Source organism: Molossus molossus, unplaced genomic scaffold, assembly GCF_014108415.1.
Source record: "Molossus molossus isolate mMolMol1 unplaced genomic scaffold, mMolMol1.p scaffold_m16_p_11, whole genome shotgun sequence".
Classification (NCBI taxonomy): Eukaryota; Metazoa; Chordata; class Mammalia; order Chiroptera; family Molossidae; genus Molossus; species Molossus molossus.
In genome coordinates this window covers 31,845,459-31,866,792 of record NW_023425346.1, presented here as the reverse complement: position 1 = coordinate 31,866,792, position 21,334 = coordinate 31,845,459, and the positions used below count along the sequence as shown (strand labels likewise).

General features: G+C 41.7%; 1 protein-coding gene across 1 annotated transcript in view; it reads right to left on the bottom strand.

Moving 5' to 3' along the window:
* Positions 1–21,334, bottom strand: part of MBD5 (methyl-CpG binding domain protein 5) — a 439,511-nt gene that overhangs the window by 13,529 nt on the left and 404,648 nt on the right. Inside the window, exons 11-12 of the mRNA XM_036254977.1 lie at positions 13,326–14,534; positions 750–823 (exon numbers count right to left, since the gene is read on the bottom strand). Coding sequence (XP_036110870.1) covers positions 750–823; positions 13,326–14,534 — 1,283 coding nt within the window. The remainder of the gene's footprint in view (positions 1–749; positions 824–13,325; positions 14,535–21,334) is intronic.

The window sequence follows — 21,334 nt, the reverse complement described above, 5'->3', positions numbered from 1 at the left end:
AACCTTTTATACAAGGTTACACTCCCAATCATCCCGATTTCATAATTCTTGGATGTTTGGTAATATGAAAACTATAGTAACTGAACAGGTCAAGAATATGTATATTTTGATAATTTTCCATGTACATATACAGAAGCAAACATCTGAAGTTCTTTACCTCAAAATAAAAGAATAGTTATGACATACAAAACTACATTGTATTACAGTGGAAACTGTGTTTCAAACATGATCTACTTGTCCAGTCCCCATTTACTCAGAATATAGAAATCTGGAAAAACTTCAATAATAATAATATCCCAGGTTTGACGTCTTGTTATAATTCCAAAGAGAACTTACTGCACTTGCCCCAAGAAAATAGTTATTTACCATTACTTTGACTAGTAACTGTTAATTTGCCAAAGGGTAAATGGTAGACTTTTGCTATACTTTGCGAGACAACCGAATCACCACATGTTGAGAATATTAATCCTATTTTCCTGCCCCCTGAATCAGAGGGGTGGAGATGGACGGAATTAGGAAAGAGCGGATGCAGAGGGAACCCCCACACAGTATCCATTGCTAAGAAAACATTTTCTGTAACAGCTAATTTGGCTTGTCTGTGCTGGTCCTCTTTGGTGATAACTAGTAAATTGTTCTTAGGCAGGCTACCAGATGGACAAAATCAGTGAGATTTCATTGTCCCTTTACAGGCGAACCAGTAAATTACATCCTTTAAAAAGAAAAGGAAAGAAAAAAAAAATAGTGCTTACTTTCTGTTTCTTTTCCGGGCTCGGCTGTAGGCTTCTAAACCTTCTGTTAGTGTCTTCAACTTCTCGGGCTCCACCTGAGTGAAGGCATGAAGACCAAAGCACATTACCCAGACCTGCACAGGTGTTAGCACCCTTCTCTCTTCCCTGCTGCACAAGCGGGCTCTGCAGGGGGCGGCTTCCGCTCCCTCTGCCCTGCCAGGTGTCCCCCTCTGCCCTGCCAGGTGTCCCGTCCTCAGGCTGAGGTGGATTCCGGGCTCCAGGCCGCACACGGCAATGGAAACGAAGGACTGCTTGGCTTTTAAATGATCAACATTTTGATATAGTGTTTTAAGAACAAAACTTGGGATTTAAATAACCTTCGGTTGGCAATATCACATATCAGAGATCCGGCTTCGCTCTCGTCCCGGCCGTGCAGAACCTGCGCTCTGGGTCCGGCGGGCGGGGACGGCGCGGAGCTTCGGCCGGAGGACGGCTTGGAGCCGAGAGTGACCTTTGAATCTGACCTCCTAGCCTGAGCCAAACACTGAACTTTTCTGAGCCTCAGTTTCCTCCTCTTTAAAAATGAAGAAGCGACTATCTACCTCCCTGCTGGAATTGCTGAGAATTAAAATGCGACAAGTCACGATGGACACGTAACCAAGCACGGAGCAGCTACTACTGCCCGGCGCGCGTTACGGGGCCACCGCGGTCCTGACTGCCCTGGGAGAGGGGTCGCTGCACCTCGTGGGCGGGTCCTGCTTTGTCACCACCAGCCTGCGTGAAGCCTGCCACCTCATCCCAGTGTGGCCACCCAATGGCGGCTGGGCTCTGTGGGGGCGGGGGGCTGCCGGCTGTGCCCCCCCAATGCTCTCTATCTCGGTTCTTGAGGCCACCTCCCCTGACAACAGCAATAAATAAATAGGAAAACTTGTCTGTAACTTGTGAATAAAAACACCCTTAGGGAGACATTTCTATTTTTATTGATCTTAAAAAAGAAAAGAAAAACTAAGTAAAAACTGTTAATTGCATAAACACAACTTCAAGACCGATCCCCTGGCCTTCTCTGAACCCAGGTTTCTCCCCATCCCTGCGCTACTTTTATATAAAAATTCAGAGGCTGACAAAAATGCCTCATGGGTAAGAATAAACACTAATAAGCAAGGATATTATTATTAACTCTTGTCTTTAAATCTTCCTGACTCATGAATATTATTTATAAATGACTTTTTCTTTGACCCTCCCGCCTTCAAATGTAGCACACAGGAAGGGTTAACAAAGTGTTTCTCCGGTCAAGTCTGAAAACAAGCATTTCTAAGTATTCAATGAGAAAAACTGTCAAATATTGGAAACATTTTCCCTTTAGTGATTTTTGTACTTGGTCTTAAAGGATCCAGATATCTTACATGCACAAGTTCACTGGGGATAACCAATCTGTGGTGTGCCAGAACAGGAGAAGACTTTGTTCCAATAACACTTCCCAGGATCCATGAGGAAAATGATTGGAAAAGCATAAATAAGATGAATACACCCATGTGTTGTTCAAAAAAATTAAAAAAGGATGCCTGGGTACATTTTCACATCTCATGTTAGACATGAGGTTCCATTTTGTATTCACCCACACAAAGATCATATGAAAGATATTTCACACATTACATTTATGTCATTTATAGCTAATTGCACTTATATTTAAATGGCTTTCTTTTCAGCACGAAGGAGGCTCTCCTATAACAGAACCTTCCATTAGACACACGCTGGTGTAGTGGGGGATCACAGAAGGCGTGGACGGACGATGCAGGCCACAGAAAGCAGACTCACAGTCAAACCAAGCAAGACACCACAGTGAAAACTTTCCCTATTGATCTTAATTAAAACACACAACAAAACATTGTTAGGTCAAACTATTTTTTCAACCTTCAACTTTTAATTTTAATTAAATAAGGAAGAAGGGCAGTGAAATCCTGTCTTGTGCATTTTCATGTTAAAGGTACTGTTTAGTCATTTAATACGGTAGTAATAAAACCAGTATTAGTTTTGTTATTTTATAGGTGGGACGCAGGAGTTGGAGCAATGGGCCGGCACTGAAACTCATGTTGGACTCCAACGCACTCAGCCTCTCTGCCACACCAGCTCCGATATACACGGAAATACACAGCCATTTTATATATAATGCACACGTATGTATATATGTATACACACAGGCATACTAAAAAAATTATCAAATTATATTAAATCAAATTACATTTTTTGCAGAACTTTAGACACTTGCCCAAATCTGTTTTCAAAATTTTTCTATGCTTAGATAATTTTCTGGTGATTTTTCTAAACAAATTCTCTAAAAGATTTCTCATTTAATTTTGCCTGTAAGGCCTGAAAGTCCTCTGACAACAAACTGTATTTTTTATAAAGGATTCAATGAACTTGACAGAGAAAACAACGATGGTGCTTTCCACAACTAACTCTAAATAAGATCCATATGTCTGTGTGTTTTTGATATAACAGGACCATACATCCAGAGGTAAATATCTAGTTTATTTTGTTTTAAGAAAATTTAATAGAATTTTAGTCCTCTACTGTATTGTGAAATATAATACATGAAGAGTATGTGTTGTTTCTGGGGAAATACTCATAAACTTAATACAATATTCAAGAAGCTCTTTATTTTATTTTTATTTTTTTTAATTTTTTTTATCCTCACCCGAGGACATTTTTCCATTTTTTGTTCAGGTAGAGTGGGAGGGAGAGAGAGGAACTGAGAGAGAGAGAGAGAGAAACATCGACGTGAAAGGAACACATCGAGTGGCTGCCACCCGCACAACTGACCAGGGCCGGGGACAAACTGCAACCGAGGTACATGCCCTTAGCAGGAACCAAACCCGGGTCTCTCAGGACCGCAGGCCGACGCTCTAACCGCTGAACCAAACCGGCCAGGGCTCAAGAAGCTCTTTAAAGATATCCCCCACCCCAAATGGTATCAGAGAAGAACAAAATTAATTCAATTTCTAGTCAAATAGAAACCATACTTAATGATGTAATAAATGCTCCCTCATAAATTACCTGGCTAACATATTTTTTATAAAACTTATACTGAAGGAGCAGGAAATTTCACACAATACTTTAATCTATAATTATAATCTTATATATCTGTACATTCACAAGCCAGGAGTCCCATAAATTATTTAATTCCTATCTTGGTAAGAAGTTGGGGGAGGACTTTATAATGCATCTTTACTCATAACCTGCCCACATATTCTCATTCTAGTAATGATGATGCTATAGTAAAGGGCATCATGACATTTGTACATATGTCATTTAAGAATCAGAGATACCCAGACTTTATATGTATTTATAATTCACTTATTACCTCATGTATAAATATACACATATGTTGAACATTTTCTTTACTCCTAAGTCCCTTCTTTCACTCATTCACATTCATTAGATGCAGCAATTCTCTGACACAAATAGTCCTACAGCCTGTTTAGTCAGCTTACAAACACATCCATGAAGCCAGACTCTAGCCTACAGTGGAGGGTTAAGTTTTCTGAACAGTCTAAAGCTCTGGTTGCTTCTTTCATTCACAAAGCACATTATTAAACATTTGGTAATTTAATTAAGTTTGATTTGGGGTCAGCACAGTAGCAGGGAGTGTATCTCAGGAGTAGTTTAAGGTCTGTGAGAAAGGGAGATATAAACCTTCCAGACAGCCCCACTGCCCCTCGGAAAGGGAGCTGTAGTAGAGACCATGTAGGACACAGAGAACTGCCACCCGAGAGCCAAGCTGAGAGGCGAGTCCTCAGGAAGAATTAACACTGCTGCTGTCTTGACCTGAGACTTCTAGCCTTCAGAACTGTGAGGAAACATGTTTCTATGGTTTAGGCACCTCTTCCCCCCGACCGAGGTAAGGTATACCTGAGAAGAAGCCGGATCAAAGAGCCCAGATCACTTTTGGACAGAGCCACTTAGCCAGAGAAGGTGTTAAAATTTGCTGCAGGCTTTAACCATGATAACAGGATTAAATCTTTTGGTGACTACTTTGCAGCTACTTCGTGCTAAGGCAAAGCTGTCACCCAGAGGCCAAAGGACAGGGCAGAAGTCACCTCACAGATTTCATAACATAGATGCACAGCTGACCTCAAGTTCCCCCTTCTGATCTTCACTTCCCCATCCCATCTCTACAATGTCAGCGGCTACGGTTGGGGGAACGGTATCATGCTGAGTACTAAACTTAGACTTAGGAGACCAGGGCTTTATTGCCTATGATTTGTGCCCTTAGGAATCCTGCTTCTCTGAGCCTCAGTTCTCTCATCTGTAAAATGGGGATAACGGTACATTTTTATGGGTTACTGAGAGAATCTAAAAAGACAATGAACATGAAAGTGCTTTATAAACACCAAAGTGGTTTTCCCCAAAGTGCCATGGTGGCATGTGAAATTATTTTAGGTGGGGACAGACCTTAAACATTTTTTTTTGTAATTTAATTTTTATTTGTTTATTTACTTTGTTAATTCTCACCCAAGGATCTTTTTCCATTGGTTTTTAGATAGCATGAAAGGGAAGGAGGGGAGAAGAGAGAGACAGACAGACAGAGACATGATGTGAGAGACACATTGACTGGATGCCTCCCCCACGACCCTGACCAGGGCCAGGATCGAACCTGCAACCTAAATACATACCCTTGACCAAGAAACAAACTGGCTACCCTTTGGTAGTTATGTACTCGTATACATTTATATTAAAAATACAAGACCTCAAACAACAAGTGTTGGCGAGGGTGTGGAGAAAAGGGGACTCTAGTACACTGCTGGTGGGAATGCAGACTGGTGCAGCCACTATGGAAAACAATATGGTGTTACCTAAAAAATTAAAAATTGAACTGCCATTTGACCCAGTGATCCCACTTCTAGGAATATATCCTAAGAAGGCTGAAACACCAATCAGAAAGAATATATGTACCCCCATGTTCATAGCAGCACTATTTACAATAGCTGAGATCTGGAAACAGCCCAAATGTCCATCAGTAGACGAATGGATAAAAAAAGCTGTGGTACATATACACAATGGAGTACTACACAGCTGTAAGAAAGAAAGATCTCTTATCCTTCACGATGACATGGAGGGACCTGGAAAGTATTATCCTAAGTGAAACAAAACAGAGAAAGGCAAGTATCATATGATCTCACTTATCTGTGGAATATAATGAACATAACAGTCTGAGGATTGGGGTAGTCCCAGAGGCATGGAAGTAGGGTACAGACTGACAATCCCCAGAAGAGGGGATGGTGGGGGAGAGATAAACCACAGAACTTATATGCATGTGTGCATGAACAATGGGCATGGACAACAAAGCTGGGGACAGGGCAGGGAGGGAGGGAGAGGGGGGAATCAGTGGGGAAAAAGGAGAAACATCTGTAACAAAAATAAATAAATTTTTAAAAAATACAAGACCATTTTACCTAAGGTTTCACATATAAATTAGAAGTGTAGAAGCTTTTTAAGTGTCTTGAGCTCTGGCCAGTTTTGCTGAATGGTTAGCACATCGGCCTGCCAACTGAGGGGTCTTAGATTCGATTCCTGGTCAAGGGCACATACTTGGGTTGCAGGCTCCATCCCCGGCTTGGGTCATGGTCGTGTGGGAGGCAACCACTCGATGTTTTTCTCTCACACTGATGTTTCTCTCTTTCTCTCTCTCTCTCTCTCTCTCTCTCTCTCTCTCTCCCTCCCTCCCTTCCACTCTGTCTAAAGATCAATGGAAAAATATTCTTTGGTGAGGATTAACAAAAAAAATGAAAAAAAGTATCTTAATAGTGCCTAGTACATAATATGTGTTAAAAATATTTGTTCAATGAATATATGAGTAAATAAATGTAAAGAAAAATTTTAACTAAGAAATAGTACAGGTAACATACTATATAAGCTAAAGTCTGGGAACTACAGCTCTGAAGAATTAAGTAAATATGAAGCATTTCTTAGGCTCATTATCATCACACATTTATCAAATACTAAATATATATTTTTTAAAAATCTTCAAGCTGAAAAAGTCCTGCTAACTTAAGTTCTATAAGTCAAAATTTTTGAAAGAATGGAGAATAATGATAAATAAGTAATTTGGGGTAAAAGGTTAACTCATCTGTGACAGAAAGGAAGAACCTAATTTTCCAGCAACAGTACAACAGAACTCATGGAAACATCACTACAGTGAATCCAAATTTTTCCCAATGAACTAACCAAATCCACACTATTACTATCTTAGCCGGTGACACTATCTGAGGGTGTGTGTGTGTGTGTGTGTGTGTGTGTGCGCGCGTGCACGCGAGCTTCCTTCCCTCTTCACTTTGGATAGCAGTACCTTGGAGAACTAGGAAACCACACTACAGGACTAGAATAAATCTATTCTAAAGGTGACAAATTTCAGCTCGACCCGCAACACATACACAGATGAAATGTTTTGGACAAACTCGTATATCCAAAAAAACCCACACACTGTTTAAAAGCTCGTGTAACAGAAGCATTTATTTGCTTCAGACCTGAGACTGCACGTGCTACCACCCATGTGAAAACGGCTCTCACAAGCTCAAGGACTCTGCGGTCTGCGAAGGGAGGGAGGCTTCCTTTCCCCCTGGGGTAGAGCTCAGGGGAAGAGAAGTCCGTAATATTCCACAGTTCACTAGCGTGTAGCTTCACAGTCTTACCTAAGCTTTTGACTCAGTTTAGTCTTTTCCCTAATTTTACATTTCTGGTCTTACCTAGGTCTTCATTTTTATTTTCACTCACATTTTGATCAGACACTGACTTTCTTATCTTACTTACCACTTTCCAACAACTATATTACTTCCTTTTCAAGAAGATTCTGTTGCTACAGAGCACTGATTGCTTCTGCTGCCCCACCAGCCAAAATGTAGCCCAAATATTATGGGTATGGATTCGGTACAAAGAAAAGGATTCATTTCCAACAGAGGTTAAGAAAATATATAAGGTAAAGGGAATACACAAAGGACGATTTCAACAGAGAATTACAGCACCACGCAATACGAACAGCTCACACTGATAATCAAGCACAGGAAGAATGTTCTTGAAAATAAAATGTCTGAACATCACAGGAGGCACACCTCCCAAATTCAGTCCCCAGGCTCAATTCCTCAAGTTCGGCGTCTCCGGAATATGATGGCAGGTGGTCTCTGGTCCTTCTCCACACTGTCAAACGAACATACTGAGGGCGTGCTGTCCCCAAATCAACTTTGTTATGAGTTCTAATAATGATGTGTCTTGTCTGTTTTGAATGACTATCTAGAGAACTCTTTTTATCTCTCCCTGACAAATACAATAACTGTGTGGAAAAAGTCAAAGTGTGAGTCTGGAGAAGTAGCACCTCATACACTGCTTTTAAAAACCTGTCTTCATTTACTCAGGTGGGTTGCACTAAAATTGAGAACTTTCCTGAGTAATCAGGAGATGTCTCTACCTGTCAAACCACAACCAATGTTTCACTGGAAAAGAAACATTCTGGTGCCAATCTAGAAACAACTCCTTTCCTAAATTTGGCTTGGGTCAGAATACATATCGCATGTTAGAGCAATGGAATGTGAAGACCAATGGGCCAATGTTCAAAAAGAGCAAAAACGATCTACTCCGAAAAAAAATAAGAATTTTATTTTTCACTTACTAAAAAAGAAAAAAGAATCATCCCTTCCAGGTTATTGTAAGATCAAAGATGAGAAGAATCACAAAATTTGCTTTAGAAAATAAGAGCATTTGTCCTGTGTTTAAGTAATTAGTGAAATAAGTACATAAAGGTAGCTCCCACAGCTATGTAGGCTTAACACGCTTGCACAGGATAGCAGATAGGTGTGGTTCTGGCGGAAGCCGGTTTCCTTTCCCAGAATTCTCTAATCCAGAGCCAGTGTCGGGCAGTGCCTCTCTCTGGCCCCGACCATGGACTTGCACACTGCAATGAGGTCTTACTCTTGGCCACTGGACCTCAAACTGTACAGGGTTCAGGATTTGGAGAGAAATTACAGTACAATGACAGTAGGTTAAATGCAAACTGTAAACGCCTTCCACAGGCAGAGTCAGATAACAGGAAGACTGTGCTTGAGATGATGGCCATGCGAATGAAGCACATTTTTCTTTGACATAGCTCATACTTTTGCCTCATTAAAAAGGATTTTGCAAATAGGGTTAGTGCATGTTAGAAATAAATTTTATGGTCACATAGATTAAGAAAAAAAAAAAAAAAGAAGTCCAGCCAGTGTGGCTCAGAGGTTGAGCATTGACCCATGCACCAAGAGGTCGCCGGTTTGATTTCAGGTCAGGACACGTGCCTGGTTGTGGGTCAAATCCCCAGTGGGGGGCATGCAGGAGGCGGTCAATCGATGTTCTCTCTCATCAATATTTCTATCTCTCGCTCTCTCTTACTTCCTCTCTCTCTCAAATCAATAAAGGGAAAAAAAAAAAAACCCACAAAAAAAAACACCTTGCATTTCTTTAGAAAAAGTATAAGTATCTTCCAGAATGTACTTCATCACATACTGATAACCAAAGGAAAAAAGCATTTGTGAGGCGATACCATTCCCTGAATGGCATTGTAAGGTACATACTACCCTCCGGTGCTGTCACCAGCTTCAATTTTGGTAAGTATGCAGGGACAATCCAGTCCACCTTTTCGCAGGCTGTTAAAAATCTCTAGTAATTAATGTTGTTGAGTGGGAGGGGGGAGGGTATCAAGGAAGGTGGAGGAAGAAAGTCTGAGTTGACATTTTTCAGAAACTCTGAGAAGGGGACTTTCAAGGTCACTCAACAAACTAGGAGCTTTGAAATGCTTCCAAGTCCAACCCCTGCTTGAAATGAACAGCTAATATGAATTTATAATCAGATATGCCAATACATATGTTGTGTTGCAGTTTATAAAAATGTTATAAAATATTTCATTCACTGAATATATTTTTATAATCCTTTTATCCTCAACCTGGTCAGTAAACCCTGTATTCATGGATAATGCACAGATAAACACTAGGTCACATTACCACAATTCCATAACGGTGGAAGCCAAATGAACCAGGCTGTCTTACAGAGAGGACAGGCATGAGAAGGCTCATTTTCGCTGAGCTTCTTTTGTGTGCTGGATAGTCTATTTATGGTGTCTCACTTAATTCTGTAAACACCCATCTGAGTAGGAATTAATATTCTCACTTGAGAAGTGCGAAGACTGCAGGTCTGGGAGATTAACATACCTACCCCGGACCACTTGGGTAGCTGGTGGAGCTGGGAGTATGCCCAGGTCAGAAGGGCCGAGGCCCACGCCTCTCCCTGCCATACTTTGCCTTCTCTCTAGTTCTCTCTAGACTATGTTCATGCAGTATTTGATAAACGTTTGTAAATCATACCTCTTAGGAAGTAAGCTCAGAAACTGCAGAACATTTCTAATGGCTTATCTGTAATTCTGTTGCATGTCATACTCCACCCAAGATGGAAAGTGCCTTTCTAAAACCATAAACTGAACAAGTCACTTACTATCATCACAAAGAGTTGGCTAAAGCATCAATTTATGGACAACATGGTGATGGAGATCTCAGCCCCTGGAAGACATCAGTGCCCCAATCAGCACCGACCTCTCAGTCCAGAGACCACTCACACAACCAGAAAACATGGGAGGTGCCTGGTTTGCTCTGAATTAGCAACCTGCAACTCTGTCAATCGATTGTTTATTGTTTCTACTCTGCCTGCTTCCAAAAAGAATTTGAAGTGGCCTGCTGAGAACAAAGACTGTAACAGGAAATAAACGATAGGTTTGAGGGATGGGGTGGTGGGGTGGTGGAGAGATAAGATAATAAATCTATTCTAAAACTTGAGTTAACATAGATTTTATCTGGTGCGATCGGACAGGATCTTGGATTAATTTACTTTGGTAGACATAGAAATAGTATGAAACACTGAGAGGCCACGAAGGATTAAAAGGATGATGTGTAAGAAAGTTGTCTAGCAAACCTTTTCCTCTGAGATACTACAAAGATAAGCACCAGGAAAAACGGTCCCTTCCATGTTAGTGAGGTGGAATTAATAAGATCTTACTCTAATACACAAGCCGTCTATGGAGGCAGCCTCTGCCTTTCTCTCCCAACTTGGCGAAAATGTCAGGCATTGCCCCGGTACACAGAAGCAGCCCTGAAGCACTGCATCCCCTTTGAAAAGCACAAGTCTGGTTATTAACGTACAAGACTTCATCCACCATTGCTGAGGACTGAGAGGCTCTATGTAACAAAAATCCATATCCTACTGGTTCACTGGAGTAAGAGTACTACACATTCAAGAAATGTTCTACTGGAAATCTTTTCAACTAGATTACGCTTTGTCTTACACAGATATTAAACACAGTTTAATCTTTTGTTGAAGAACCAGGATCACCCAGACAGCAGGCAAAGGCCACTTGGTGCAAAGGCCACTTGGCTCGAAGTCAGACAGACCTGGGCTTGAAATATTGCTTTTCCTGGTGTTAGAAATTGGGAACACTGTTTGGCTAGCTGGGCATCATTAAATAAGGCATGAGGAAGTCCTTCCTTTGTTTTGTGAACTATAGGAGAAAAAAATATTTTTTGTGAAGTAGTACTTTGTTTTTTATGTGTCAAAGTGAGGTAGGTCCTGGAAAAACTCAAGGTTTTAAAAAATGTTAAGTGCCCTAGAGCATTTAAGGCTGTTATACCTTGCTTTTTAATGACAGATACATATTTCATGTGCTATTAATATTTCATTACATATGTTTTCAGTTTTTCACCTCTAAATGTGTGCATTAAATTCTTTTCGTCTGAATTACTTAAAATATTTGTAGTGTGTCTTGATATCAAGGTTTCAAGAATGCAAAATTACCATGCCAGCCAATGGGAGGGGGTATTTGAATGTACAGGAACAATTTTATGCTCCCTATTAAGAATTCATTAATTGCTTACAATGAGAATGAAGAATCCGGATTTCTGAAACATTATTTTATAGTGAATGAAAACCAGTTGCTTACTTAAATGATGGAAAATAAATGTTTCATGGACTCTTAGATAATGACTGTTGTTTAGGATAGCTCCCTAAATATCAGTGAGGAGCTCAGTCTTGGGAGTTTGCTAACACAGACTGACCAGAAGATCAGGAGCACTGTTTAATGTGAAATGTGTTAAAAGTGCATGCCTTTATTCTCCGGGGGACATAAAAAATATTTAGACAAGGCTCTAGGACAGGAAGGTTTCCAGGAAAGGAAGGCCATAATCTTTTCTTTGGTTAAGCTTTTGTGAAATGGCACATAGAAAAGACGTGGTTTCATGTGCACAGACACTGTAAAACAGCTCACTGTCTACATCTTGTATTTGCAGCAGTTCCGTTTATATCATAAAAGCCCAATTTTGCTGTTTCTAATTATTTTTGAATAAACTGTCAAAAATATTTAGGTTTATCAACCTAAAGAATGTTTGTCTGGTCTCAGAGAGATTAGAGAATAAAATGTTTTGTGACTAGGAGTATGGAATTCATTTTCTTATCAAACGTAGAAACGTTATGCCCAGAGTGTATCCTGACAAGTATATATTAGGCATTATAAGCAACGGGTTTAAGGACCTCCCGGTCATTTGCAGAAAGACAATCCTTTTATTGTGCTGGCAAAAATGCTTTTGGTTTCCTGCCATTAAACCTAAGTACCAGTGGAGCTTTGAGCAGACTTGACATAGCTTTATACAATATACTTTTTAAGAAAATAACACTATATACCTGGAAGAGTAATTTTTATTTCCTAAGGAGATGAAAAATTATGTTTCTTCACTCTATGTGGGGAATATGCGTTATAATCTAAATTTTTCTATCTACTTTCAACATTCTGCCTAGTTCTTGCCTAGTGAGTCACTTCTACCAAGTATGAGGGGTGAGGGGAGCCCAGAAGACCCCTCCTAATTTCTTCTAAATTGAATGGTAGTTTCACGGAGAAGTTTTCATTTAATTTATATGATCAGATTGTGTTAAGTAGAACCAGACTATGGGTTAAACATTTCCATATGTTATAAAGGCCCAGGACTTTTCCTGAAAGGAGACACCATTCTGATTTCAGACGTTACCTGCTGCTTCCAGAAGTGGCTGCAACTCCACCCCGATTTTACCCTCTCCCCAGCTCTAAGGGTCACAGGTAGGCACACAGAGGGGTCACTGCCCCCTGGCACTTCCTGTTGCCTGGGACGACTCCTACCTCTGCCATATTCCTGGGCTCCAGTGGCTACCAGACTCTCCCCCACTCAATGCCACTTGCCTTCATCCTCTGCGTGGGATGAAGCATTAGGTAAGTGCAAGCAAGGAAGCCAGAGTTAACAAAATTCTGGAAATCTGGTTCCTGGGTTAGAACCACTCTGAGCCTTAGTGGAATCTACAGATGCTTCACAACTCACCCCTTGATGATATGACATTTTGGTGACTATAACCTTCCCCTCTTCACTTTATGCTCCAGAAGTTTGTGAGACCTCAATGAGTCATGAAGAATCCTAATTTCAAATCCAAAGAATCCAAAGTGATGATAACAAAAAATAATAATTGATATCTGAATAAAGGTTAGTATTTGACAATGGATAAAGATTGGTATACCTTCCCTTCCTCGGGGCTTTGTTGACATAAATTGTGAACGTCGTCTTCTCTTACTAATTTTCCAGGCCAGGAAGTCAGTCCTTTGATTTGGCCCCAGACCAAGTCGCCAACATTGAACGTCCTTGGCCTATAATGTATCAACTCATTTGAAGAGGGGGAGTCTGGATTCCGTAGGTCATCTTCACTACTAATGCTTTTAGCGTCTGAAGGGCTAGGCACACACCCATTAATGCTTTTGGCATTAAAGTCTCCATTGTAATGGATGTAGTCTTTGACCAGAGAACTTTCCAAACTATTCGAGGAGCTTGGAGACTGCTCCTCGAGGACCAGGTCTTGCTTTGTAGTGCTCAGTAGCTCTCCAAAGCCACGACTCTGTCGAGGTCTGTTCCCGTTAATGTGTGCGCATCTTTCCACAGTGTTCTCTAGTCTCTCCTTAAAACTCATCATAGTTCTTTTGTAGTTATTATACCTGAAATTTTCCTCCAGAATTTTATCCCCTTGACAGTTTCTTGGTGGTAACAGTATTGGGTGCTGTTCCCCAGGCAGAAATGGCAGTGTAGAGACATTGTTGGACCTCTCGTGACAAGGACTACTGTGAATATGGCCTGGATGATCTAAAAATTCCTCACACTTCCACCGGTTTCGCTCCCCTCCAGGGCTTTGCTCCCCATCCCACTGTTTTTTAGATGTGTGGCAACTTGCTGACTTGTAATATTCAAACCCATCGCCTTCGTTTGAGTTTTTCCCATGGTCCAGACTCCTGGGCAGCCGGGCCCCTCTTGCATTCCTCAGCCTACCATCATGATCAGCACTGCCCACGTTTCGTCCATGAATGACCGCACTGACAGCACTGGGGAGACTTAACGGGTCACCGATCGAAGCAGTGAAGGCACTCATGGCACTCAGAGCTGGAATGGGGCTGATCTGAGTTGTACTGTTGACTGCTGTGGTGATGACCACCTGCATTCCTTTGCTGGCTGCGTCAACAACTGCCTTGTAAATGGCATCCACGGAGGCATCACCGTGGCCACCCACAAGGAGGCCGTCCTTCACCTGCTGACCAAGAGATGGGTCAATCCTCGGCTGCAACTCACAAGGTGTATCTTGGAACGGTGGAAGTGTAGTGTTTGGATTCTCAGGAAGTGCTGTGAGCCCCGGCTGAGTGCTTATTCTTTTGTTGAGGAGAGCTGCATCTTCCTGCATTCTCACCTTAAAGAAACAGACGGGGAGCAGTGAGAGAGAGAAACATATTTTCAAGACGTCAAAGAGAAAGACATAACTTGACTGATTTGTACTTCCAAATCTTTTCACCGGTTTCACCCATCCCCCCCAACTTCCCTCCCATCTGGCCGCCATCAAAATGTTCTCTTTCTGTTCTCCTTGTTCGTTTATTTTGATTTTTAGATTCAATTATTGATAGATATGTATTTATTGCCATTTACTGTTCATATTTTTTATCTTTTTTTTCCCCCTCTTCTTCTTAAAGAAGACCCTTTAACATTTCATGCAATACTGGTTTGGTGGTGATGAATTCCTGTAGTTTTCTTGCCTGTGAAGCTCTTTCTCTGACTTTCAATTCTAAGTGATAACTTTGCTGGGTAGAGTAATCTTGGATGTAGGTCCTTGCTGGTAGTCATAGGGGTGTAAAAATAGCATAGGGAATATAGTTAATAACATTCTAATAACCATGTATGCTATCAGATGGGTATGAGATTTGTCAGGGTAAACACTTTATAATTTTTTTTTATCCTCACACAAAGACATTTTTTTTTGGCATTTATCTTGAGATAGAGAAGGAGGGAGAGAGGAAGGAAGAGAGAGAGAAACATCGACATGAGAGACACACATCGAGTGGTCATCACCCACACGACCCCAACCAGGACCAGGGGCAAAGTGCAATTGAGGTACGTGCCCTTAGTGGAAACCGAACCCAGGACTCTCTGGTCCATGGTCTGATGCTCTAACCGCTGAGCCGAACTGGCCAGGGCTCACTTAATACTTTTTATAATGTCTAATCACTGGAGTGTACACCTGAAACTAATATAATATTGTATGGCAACTATAATTGAAAAACAAAAAAATGATTAAAAAAAGAGAAAGACATAAGTTTAAAATATACCAGAAGACAAACAAATATAACAGGGAAAGAAATAAAGAACAAGACTTAAAAATGAAATATAAAAAAAGTCACTCTATATAGAAAAGCATATCTCTTGATTATATTTGGGTACTATTTCCTTTTTTTAATCCTCACCTGAGAATATTTTTCCATTCATTTTTAGTTAGAGTGGAAGAGAGGGAGGTAGAGAAAGAAAGAGAAAAAATTGACGTGACAGAGACACATCAATTGGTTGCCTCCCGCAAAACCCTGACTGGGGCTGGAGATCAAACCTGCAACCCAGGTGTGTGCCCTTGACTGGGAATTGAACCTGGGACCCTTTGGTCTACAGGCTGATGCTCTAACTTGCTCAGCCAAACCGGCCAAGGCTGGGTACTATTTCTTCGATTAAAATCAATCAACAGAGTTATGTTTAATCATCAGTACTAAACATTCTCTAGAAAAATTAAAGCTGAGGCTGTTGGACGCAATATGTTTTCAGGTATTTAGTATCATTACAGGTTTTGCCACTTGGGATTCAAAGACAGAAACAAGTCAGTCACCAACACTGCTCAAATTACAAAGGGAACCAGATTTTGAAAATGGTTTCTACTAAACTAAGTGAAATACAATATAAGATAAAACAAAACAAACATATACTCCTTTATTAACAATAAGATATTTCTGATATAACACTAAAAGTTTAGTCTTCAGAGAGGGTAGTCACACCTAGTTTCCAAGCTCACCAGGCCAGCAGTGGAGGGACACCCCTCCGCTGTCGCCAGTGGCAACGGCCTCCTACAGACGTGATTCTCAGTTGGGAAGAGGTGAAGGGAGGAAATGCCCACCAGAGAAGAGTATCAATGCTCAGGACAGGAAAGATGAGGGCAGTTTGAAAAATTCCCCCAGGTTATTCTAATTTCACCAAGTCCATCTAAGAATTGCTGCTCCAGACCTTTGATACTTGGGATGTTCCCCGCGGTGATCATTCCCTTCCTGCCTTCCCATCCTTCCCTACTAAACCAGAACCTTGGATCCATCAGCACATCAACGACTCTCTTGCTATTCTCCCGTCTACACCTACCAAATAAAACCCCAGTCCTCAATCAATCAACTGCTTGTTTCATCTGTATCTACAGTGAGGATGCTGACATCTGGCTTCCAATTGCAGCTGGGGACTCAGTGTTCCCATTGGTCCTGTGATCCTCCAGTTGGGCACCCCTCTCCTTCACCCCTGTTCAAATCTTCACCCACTTCCATGCCAGCTGCGATCATGTCTTCTGCACTATCTGTAGTAAATGGCCTTACTTAACACAGAAAGTGGAGTTCATAGGTTCAGAATTCTCATAATTCTTATCCTCTGCTCCTCCCTGCCTTCTGGCAGCATATACTTCTCTGCGACTCTGTGTGCCCCAAATCCTGTCCTGCTTCCCAGGGTCAGAGGGGGCTCCTTCTGCTTTCTGAGAGTAAGTTCTCCATTTATGCTTTGGATCCCAACCCCCTCCTCATGGATCTTGCTTTATTTATTATCCCTTCTCTTCTTTATGTTCTATCTCTTCCATTTTTTAAAAATTAAATTTATTGGGGTGACACTGGTTAATAAAATTATGTTTTACATGTACAATTCTGTAATACATCATCTGCATATTGTATTGTGTGTTCACCCCAAGTCATTTATCCTCCCTTTACCCTCTTCTACCTCCCTCACCCCCCTTCCCCTCTGGTAACCACCATCTCTTCCACTTTTTGGTTTCTTTCCTTCAGCACACAACTATGTGCATGGCTTTTATATTATAAGGTCTGCATTCAACCTACGCCTGCCTCGGGGCACTACCCTGTTTTTCTTGTTTTCTGTGGTTCAGTTTTTGGAAGTTTTTAGTCCACACTCTTTAATTCCTAATCGTTTTCATCCTTTCATTGCAATCTGCCTCATGCTCCCAGTGCTCCATGAAAACTGCATTCTGCAAGTGCTGGTGATGTTCTCACTGCTAAATCTAGTGGCTTCTCTTCAGGCTTCATTTACTTGTTTTCTCAGTGACATGGTTGAGCACTTCCTCTTTCCTTCTAAACTGTTTCATTACATAAGATGTATATAAATATTTTCTCACTGTCAAAGAAGACAGAAGTTTTTGTCATCATCGTGCCCTACCTAACCCTGTGCTTTCCCTTTGCACTGCGATCCCACTTCCTTTCTCAGAGGTGATCAGTGTTGGACAGCATCCTTGAAGACACCTCTTTGTAATACATTCAAGTATGCAGGTGGACATCTAGTCTTCCTCCCTTCCTCCTTTCCTCTCTTCCTCCCTTCCTTCCTTCCTCCTTTTCTTCTTTCTATTGTTCACATAAATGTTACTATATTTTAGTTTTCTTCTGCAATACTACAGTACTGAAGTCTTGCAATCTTGTGGGTCTCTTCATATCAAATTATATAAAGTCGAGCTGACTCTTTAAACTACTAGACAGATGGATCTACCGTAATATATTTAACTATGTCCCTATTGGTGGATGCTTAAGTAGTTGTAATGAACATTCTGAATTGTGCCCTTCAATTCACATTTGAAGATTTCTCTAAAACAGATCCATAGAAGTTAAATTTCTGGGTCAAAGGGCATGTGTGTTTACAAACCCAATAAACTATCAAATTACTCTCGAAAAGGACTGTATCAGTATATAATCAGAGCAACAATATATCTGAAAGAATCCATCACCCCACACCACTGTCAGCAAGGTATCATCAATCTAATGGATATATCAGTGTTGTAATTTATATAACTTTAATTATTCTTTTCATATGTTTATGACTAATTTATCTTTTATTTTCTGTGACTTGACTGCTCTTATTTGTTGTTCACTTTTCTAATCAATTATCTTTTTTTTTCTAATATGTAGGAGCTCTTTTTATATTATGAATATCAATTATTTGCTATTATAATGCAATATTTTCTTCCAGATTGTCACTTATCTTTAACTTTGTTTAAAATACCCTTAATCGGATTTTTCAAAATGGTGGCAGAGCGAATGGAAGCTACACAGACCATTGCCCAGGACCAAATTGGAATTACAACTAAAGTAAAGACAAATCGTTGGGAAAAAGCAACAAAAAAGCAGCTGGAGAGGACTATATAACCAGCGACAGGAGAAAAAGACACTGAATCAAGCCTGGTAGTCTGTGGAGGCATGAGAGGGCAGGCTGGGAGTCCACGGACAGCAGCTATTTTAGCTGTGAGTAGCTCTCTCGGGGTTAAAATCCCAAGCTGGCTCCACAGCACAGAGGTCCAGGATGAAGCACTAAATTAGCTACAGCCACTCACCTTGGGCTCTGGCAGAGGAAAGGTGGACTGAACTAGAACTGTGTGGGAACACCCGGGATTTGGAGGACACTCAGAGTTTTTGCTGAGTCACAGCCTCCCAGGATGGTGGCCATCTTGCTCCCTCCTAGAGCTCTGGGGAGAGGCAGCAACACCTCCCTCAGCGATTCAACCCCACTCAGCTGGGCCAGAGAAATGCAAATTGAGGCTCATTAGCAACCAGCATCTGCCCCACACTCTGGAAATCTTCTTATGCTGAACACCTGAGGGAGTTTTTCATTCAGATGAGGGCTACAACCCAAGGCTCATCAAGTAACTAAGAATAATAGCCTCCAGGCAAAAAGCTAAAAGATCACTGAACCTATCCCGGGCTTGCAAATCTACCCAGGTAAGTAAGACTTGACAGTGGCGTTTAACGTGGGTCCTCCCATGCTCATCCAAATCCAGTAGAGGGAGCCGCAAACACCAGAACACCAATACCCACAGGGAAAATACGGCAGGCTCCAAAACCCACTGAGATAGCCAAAATGGTGAAACAAAGAAACAAATCCCAAATGAAAGAACAAGAGAACTGTACTGAAGATGAGATAAATGAAATGAAATTAAGCAAGTTATCAGAGGTAGAGTTCAGAGCCATGATCTTCAGGAAGCCACAGCATGTGTAAGGACATCAACACCATGAGTAAAGATATAGAAACATTGAAAATCAACCAAGTGGAAATGAAGAATAACATAGCAGAAATAAAGAACACATTGGAAGGATTAACCAGCAGAGTAGAGGAAGTGGAGGACCGGATCAGTGAATGAGAAGACAGGGTAGAAAACATCAACCAATCAGAAAACCAAAAGGAAAAAACAATTAAAAAACAGGAAGACAGCTTAAGTGAACCATTGGACAACTGAAAATATAACAATATTCACATCATAGGAGTTCCAGAAGAAGAAGAAAAGGAGTAAGGGTTAGAGAATATATTTGAAGAAATAGTGACAGAAACTTCCCTAACTAGGTGAAGGAAGAAGGCATTCAAATTCAAGAAGTACAGAGAACCTCAAGTAAGAAGGACCCAAACAGGCCCACACTAAGACACGTAGTAATTAAATTGCCAAAAATTAAAGACAAAGAGAGAATCCTAAAGGTAGCAAGAGATAAGCAACAGGTTACCTACAAAGTAACTCCCATTAGGCTATCAGCTGACTTCTCAACAGAAAAACTACAGGCCAGAAGGGAATGGCATGAAGTAATCAAAGTCATGAAAAACAAAGATCTAAATCCAAGACTACTCTACCCATCAAGGCTATCATTCAAAACAGAAGGTCAAATAAAGAGCTTCCCAGACACAATAAGGCTAAAGAAATATATTAGCACCAGACAAGCACTGCAAGAAATGTTAAAAGGACTGCTGTAATTAGTAGAAATAGGAAGAAAAATATAACCACAATAAACCAAAATGGCAATAAGCACATATCAATAATCACCTTAAATGTAAATGGACTGAACACCCCAATCAAAAGACAGAGTAGCCCTGGCCGGTTTGGCTCAGCAGTTAGAGCGTCGGCCTGCGGTCCTGAGAGATCCGGGTTCGGTTCCCGCTAAGGGCGCGTACCTCGGTTGCAGTTTGTCCCCGGCCCTGGTTGGTTGTGCAGGTGGCAGCCACTCGATGTGTCCCTTTCACGTCGATGTTTCTCTCTCTCTCTCTCTGTTCCTCTCTCTCCCTCCCACTCTACCTGAGCAGAGAATGGAAAGGTGTCCTCAGGTGAGGATAAAAAAAAAAAAAAAAAAAGACAGAGTAAATTTCCAGTCAAGATGGCCGGTAGGTAAACGTGGTATCGAGTCCTCCCACAACCACATCAAAGTTACAACTAAACTGCAGAACAACCATCATTCAAAACCGCCTGAAATCAAGCTGAATGGAAGTCCGACAACTACAAAATTAAAGCAGCAGCCACATCCAGACTGGTAGGAGGGGCGGAGGCTCGAGGGGAGGCGGTGGCGGCAGCAGCTGGGCTGGTCCCACACCCAAGAGTGGCGGATAAAAATCAGGAGGCTCCCTCGGCTGGGAAGGTCCTTCCTGAGGACTGAGGGGTCCCCGTCACACACCAGGTGCCCCGCTCAGGGTTCCAGTGCCAGGAAGAGAAGTCCCCATAACTTCTGGCTGGAAAAACCAGCAGGAACTGAGGTTCAGGGAAGCTGACGTGGCTGGAGCCCCAGGCAGCTCCCTAAAGGGCCCGCGCACGAACTTATCGGACTCTCTCCCTCTAAGCTTGGAGGGGAGGCAGCTCGAGGGGCACCAGAGACACACAGGGAAGAACTGAGCTGTTTGGCACTGGAGCGAGGGCTGGAGAGGGGACTTTCTCCAGGACAAACGTGCTGTAAGAGGCCTTTGTTCCTTTGGTGAGCCCTTCCCGGGGGCAGAGGACAGTTGCCATATCTGGGACTCCAGCAACCTGGCTCACACTGGTAGCCCCGCCCTGCCCCACCCAACTTTCAAGCCCACCAGCTGTTGCCACTTGCTTAACCATAGGATTGGCCTGTCTTGGATCCTGCTTCAGGTTTTTCCTAAATTCTTTCAAACGAGCAGCATCGGGTCTCAGCTAGCCCCATA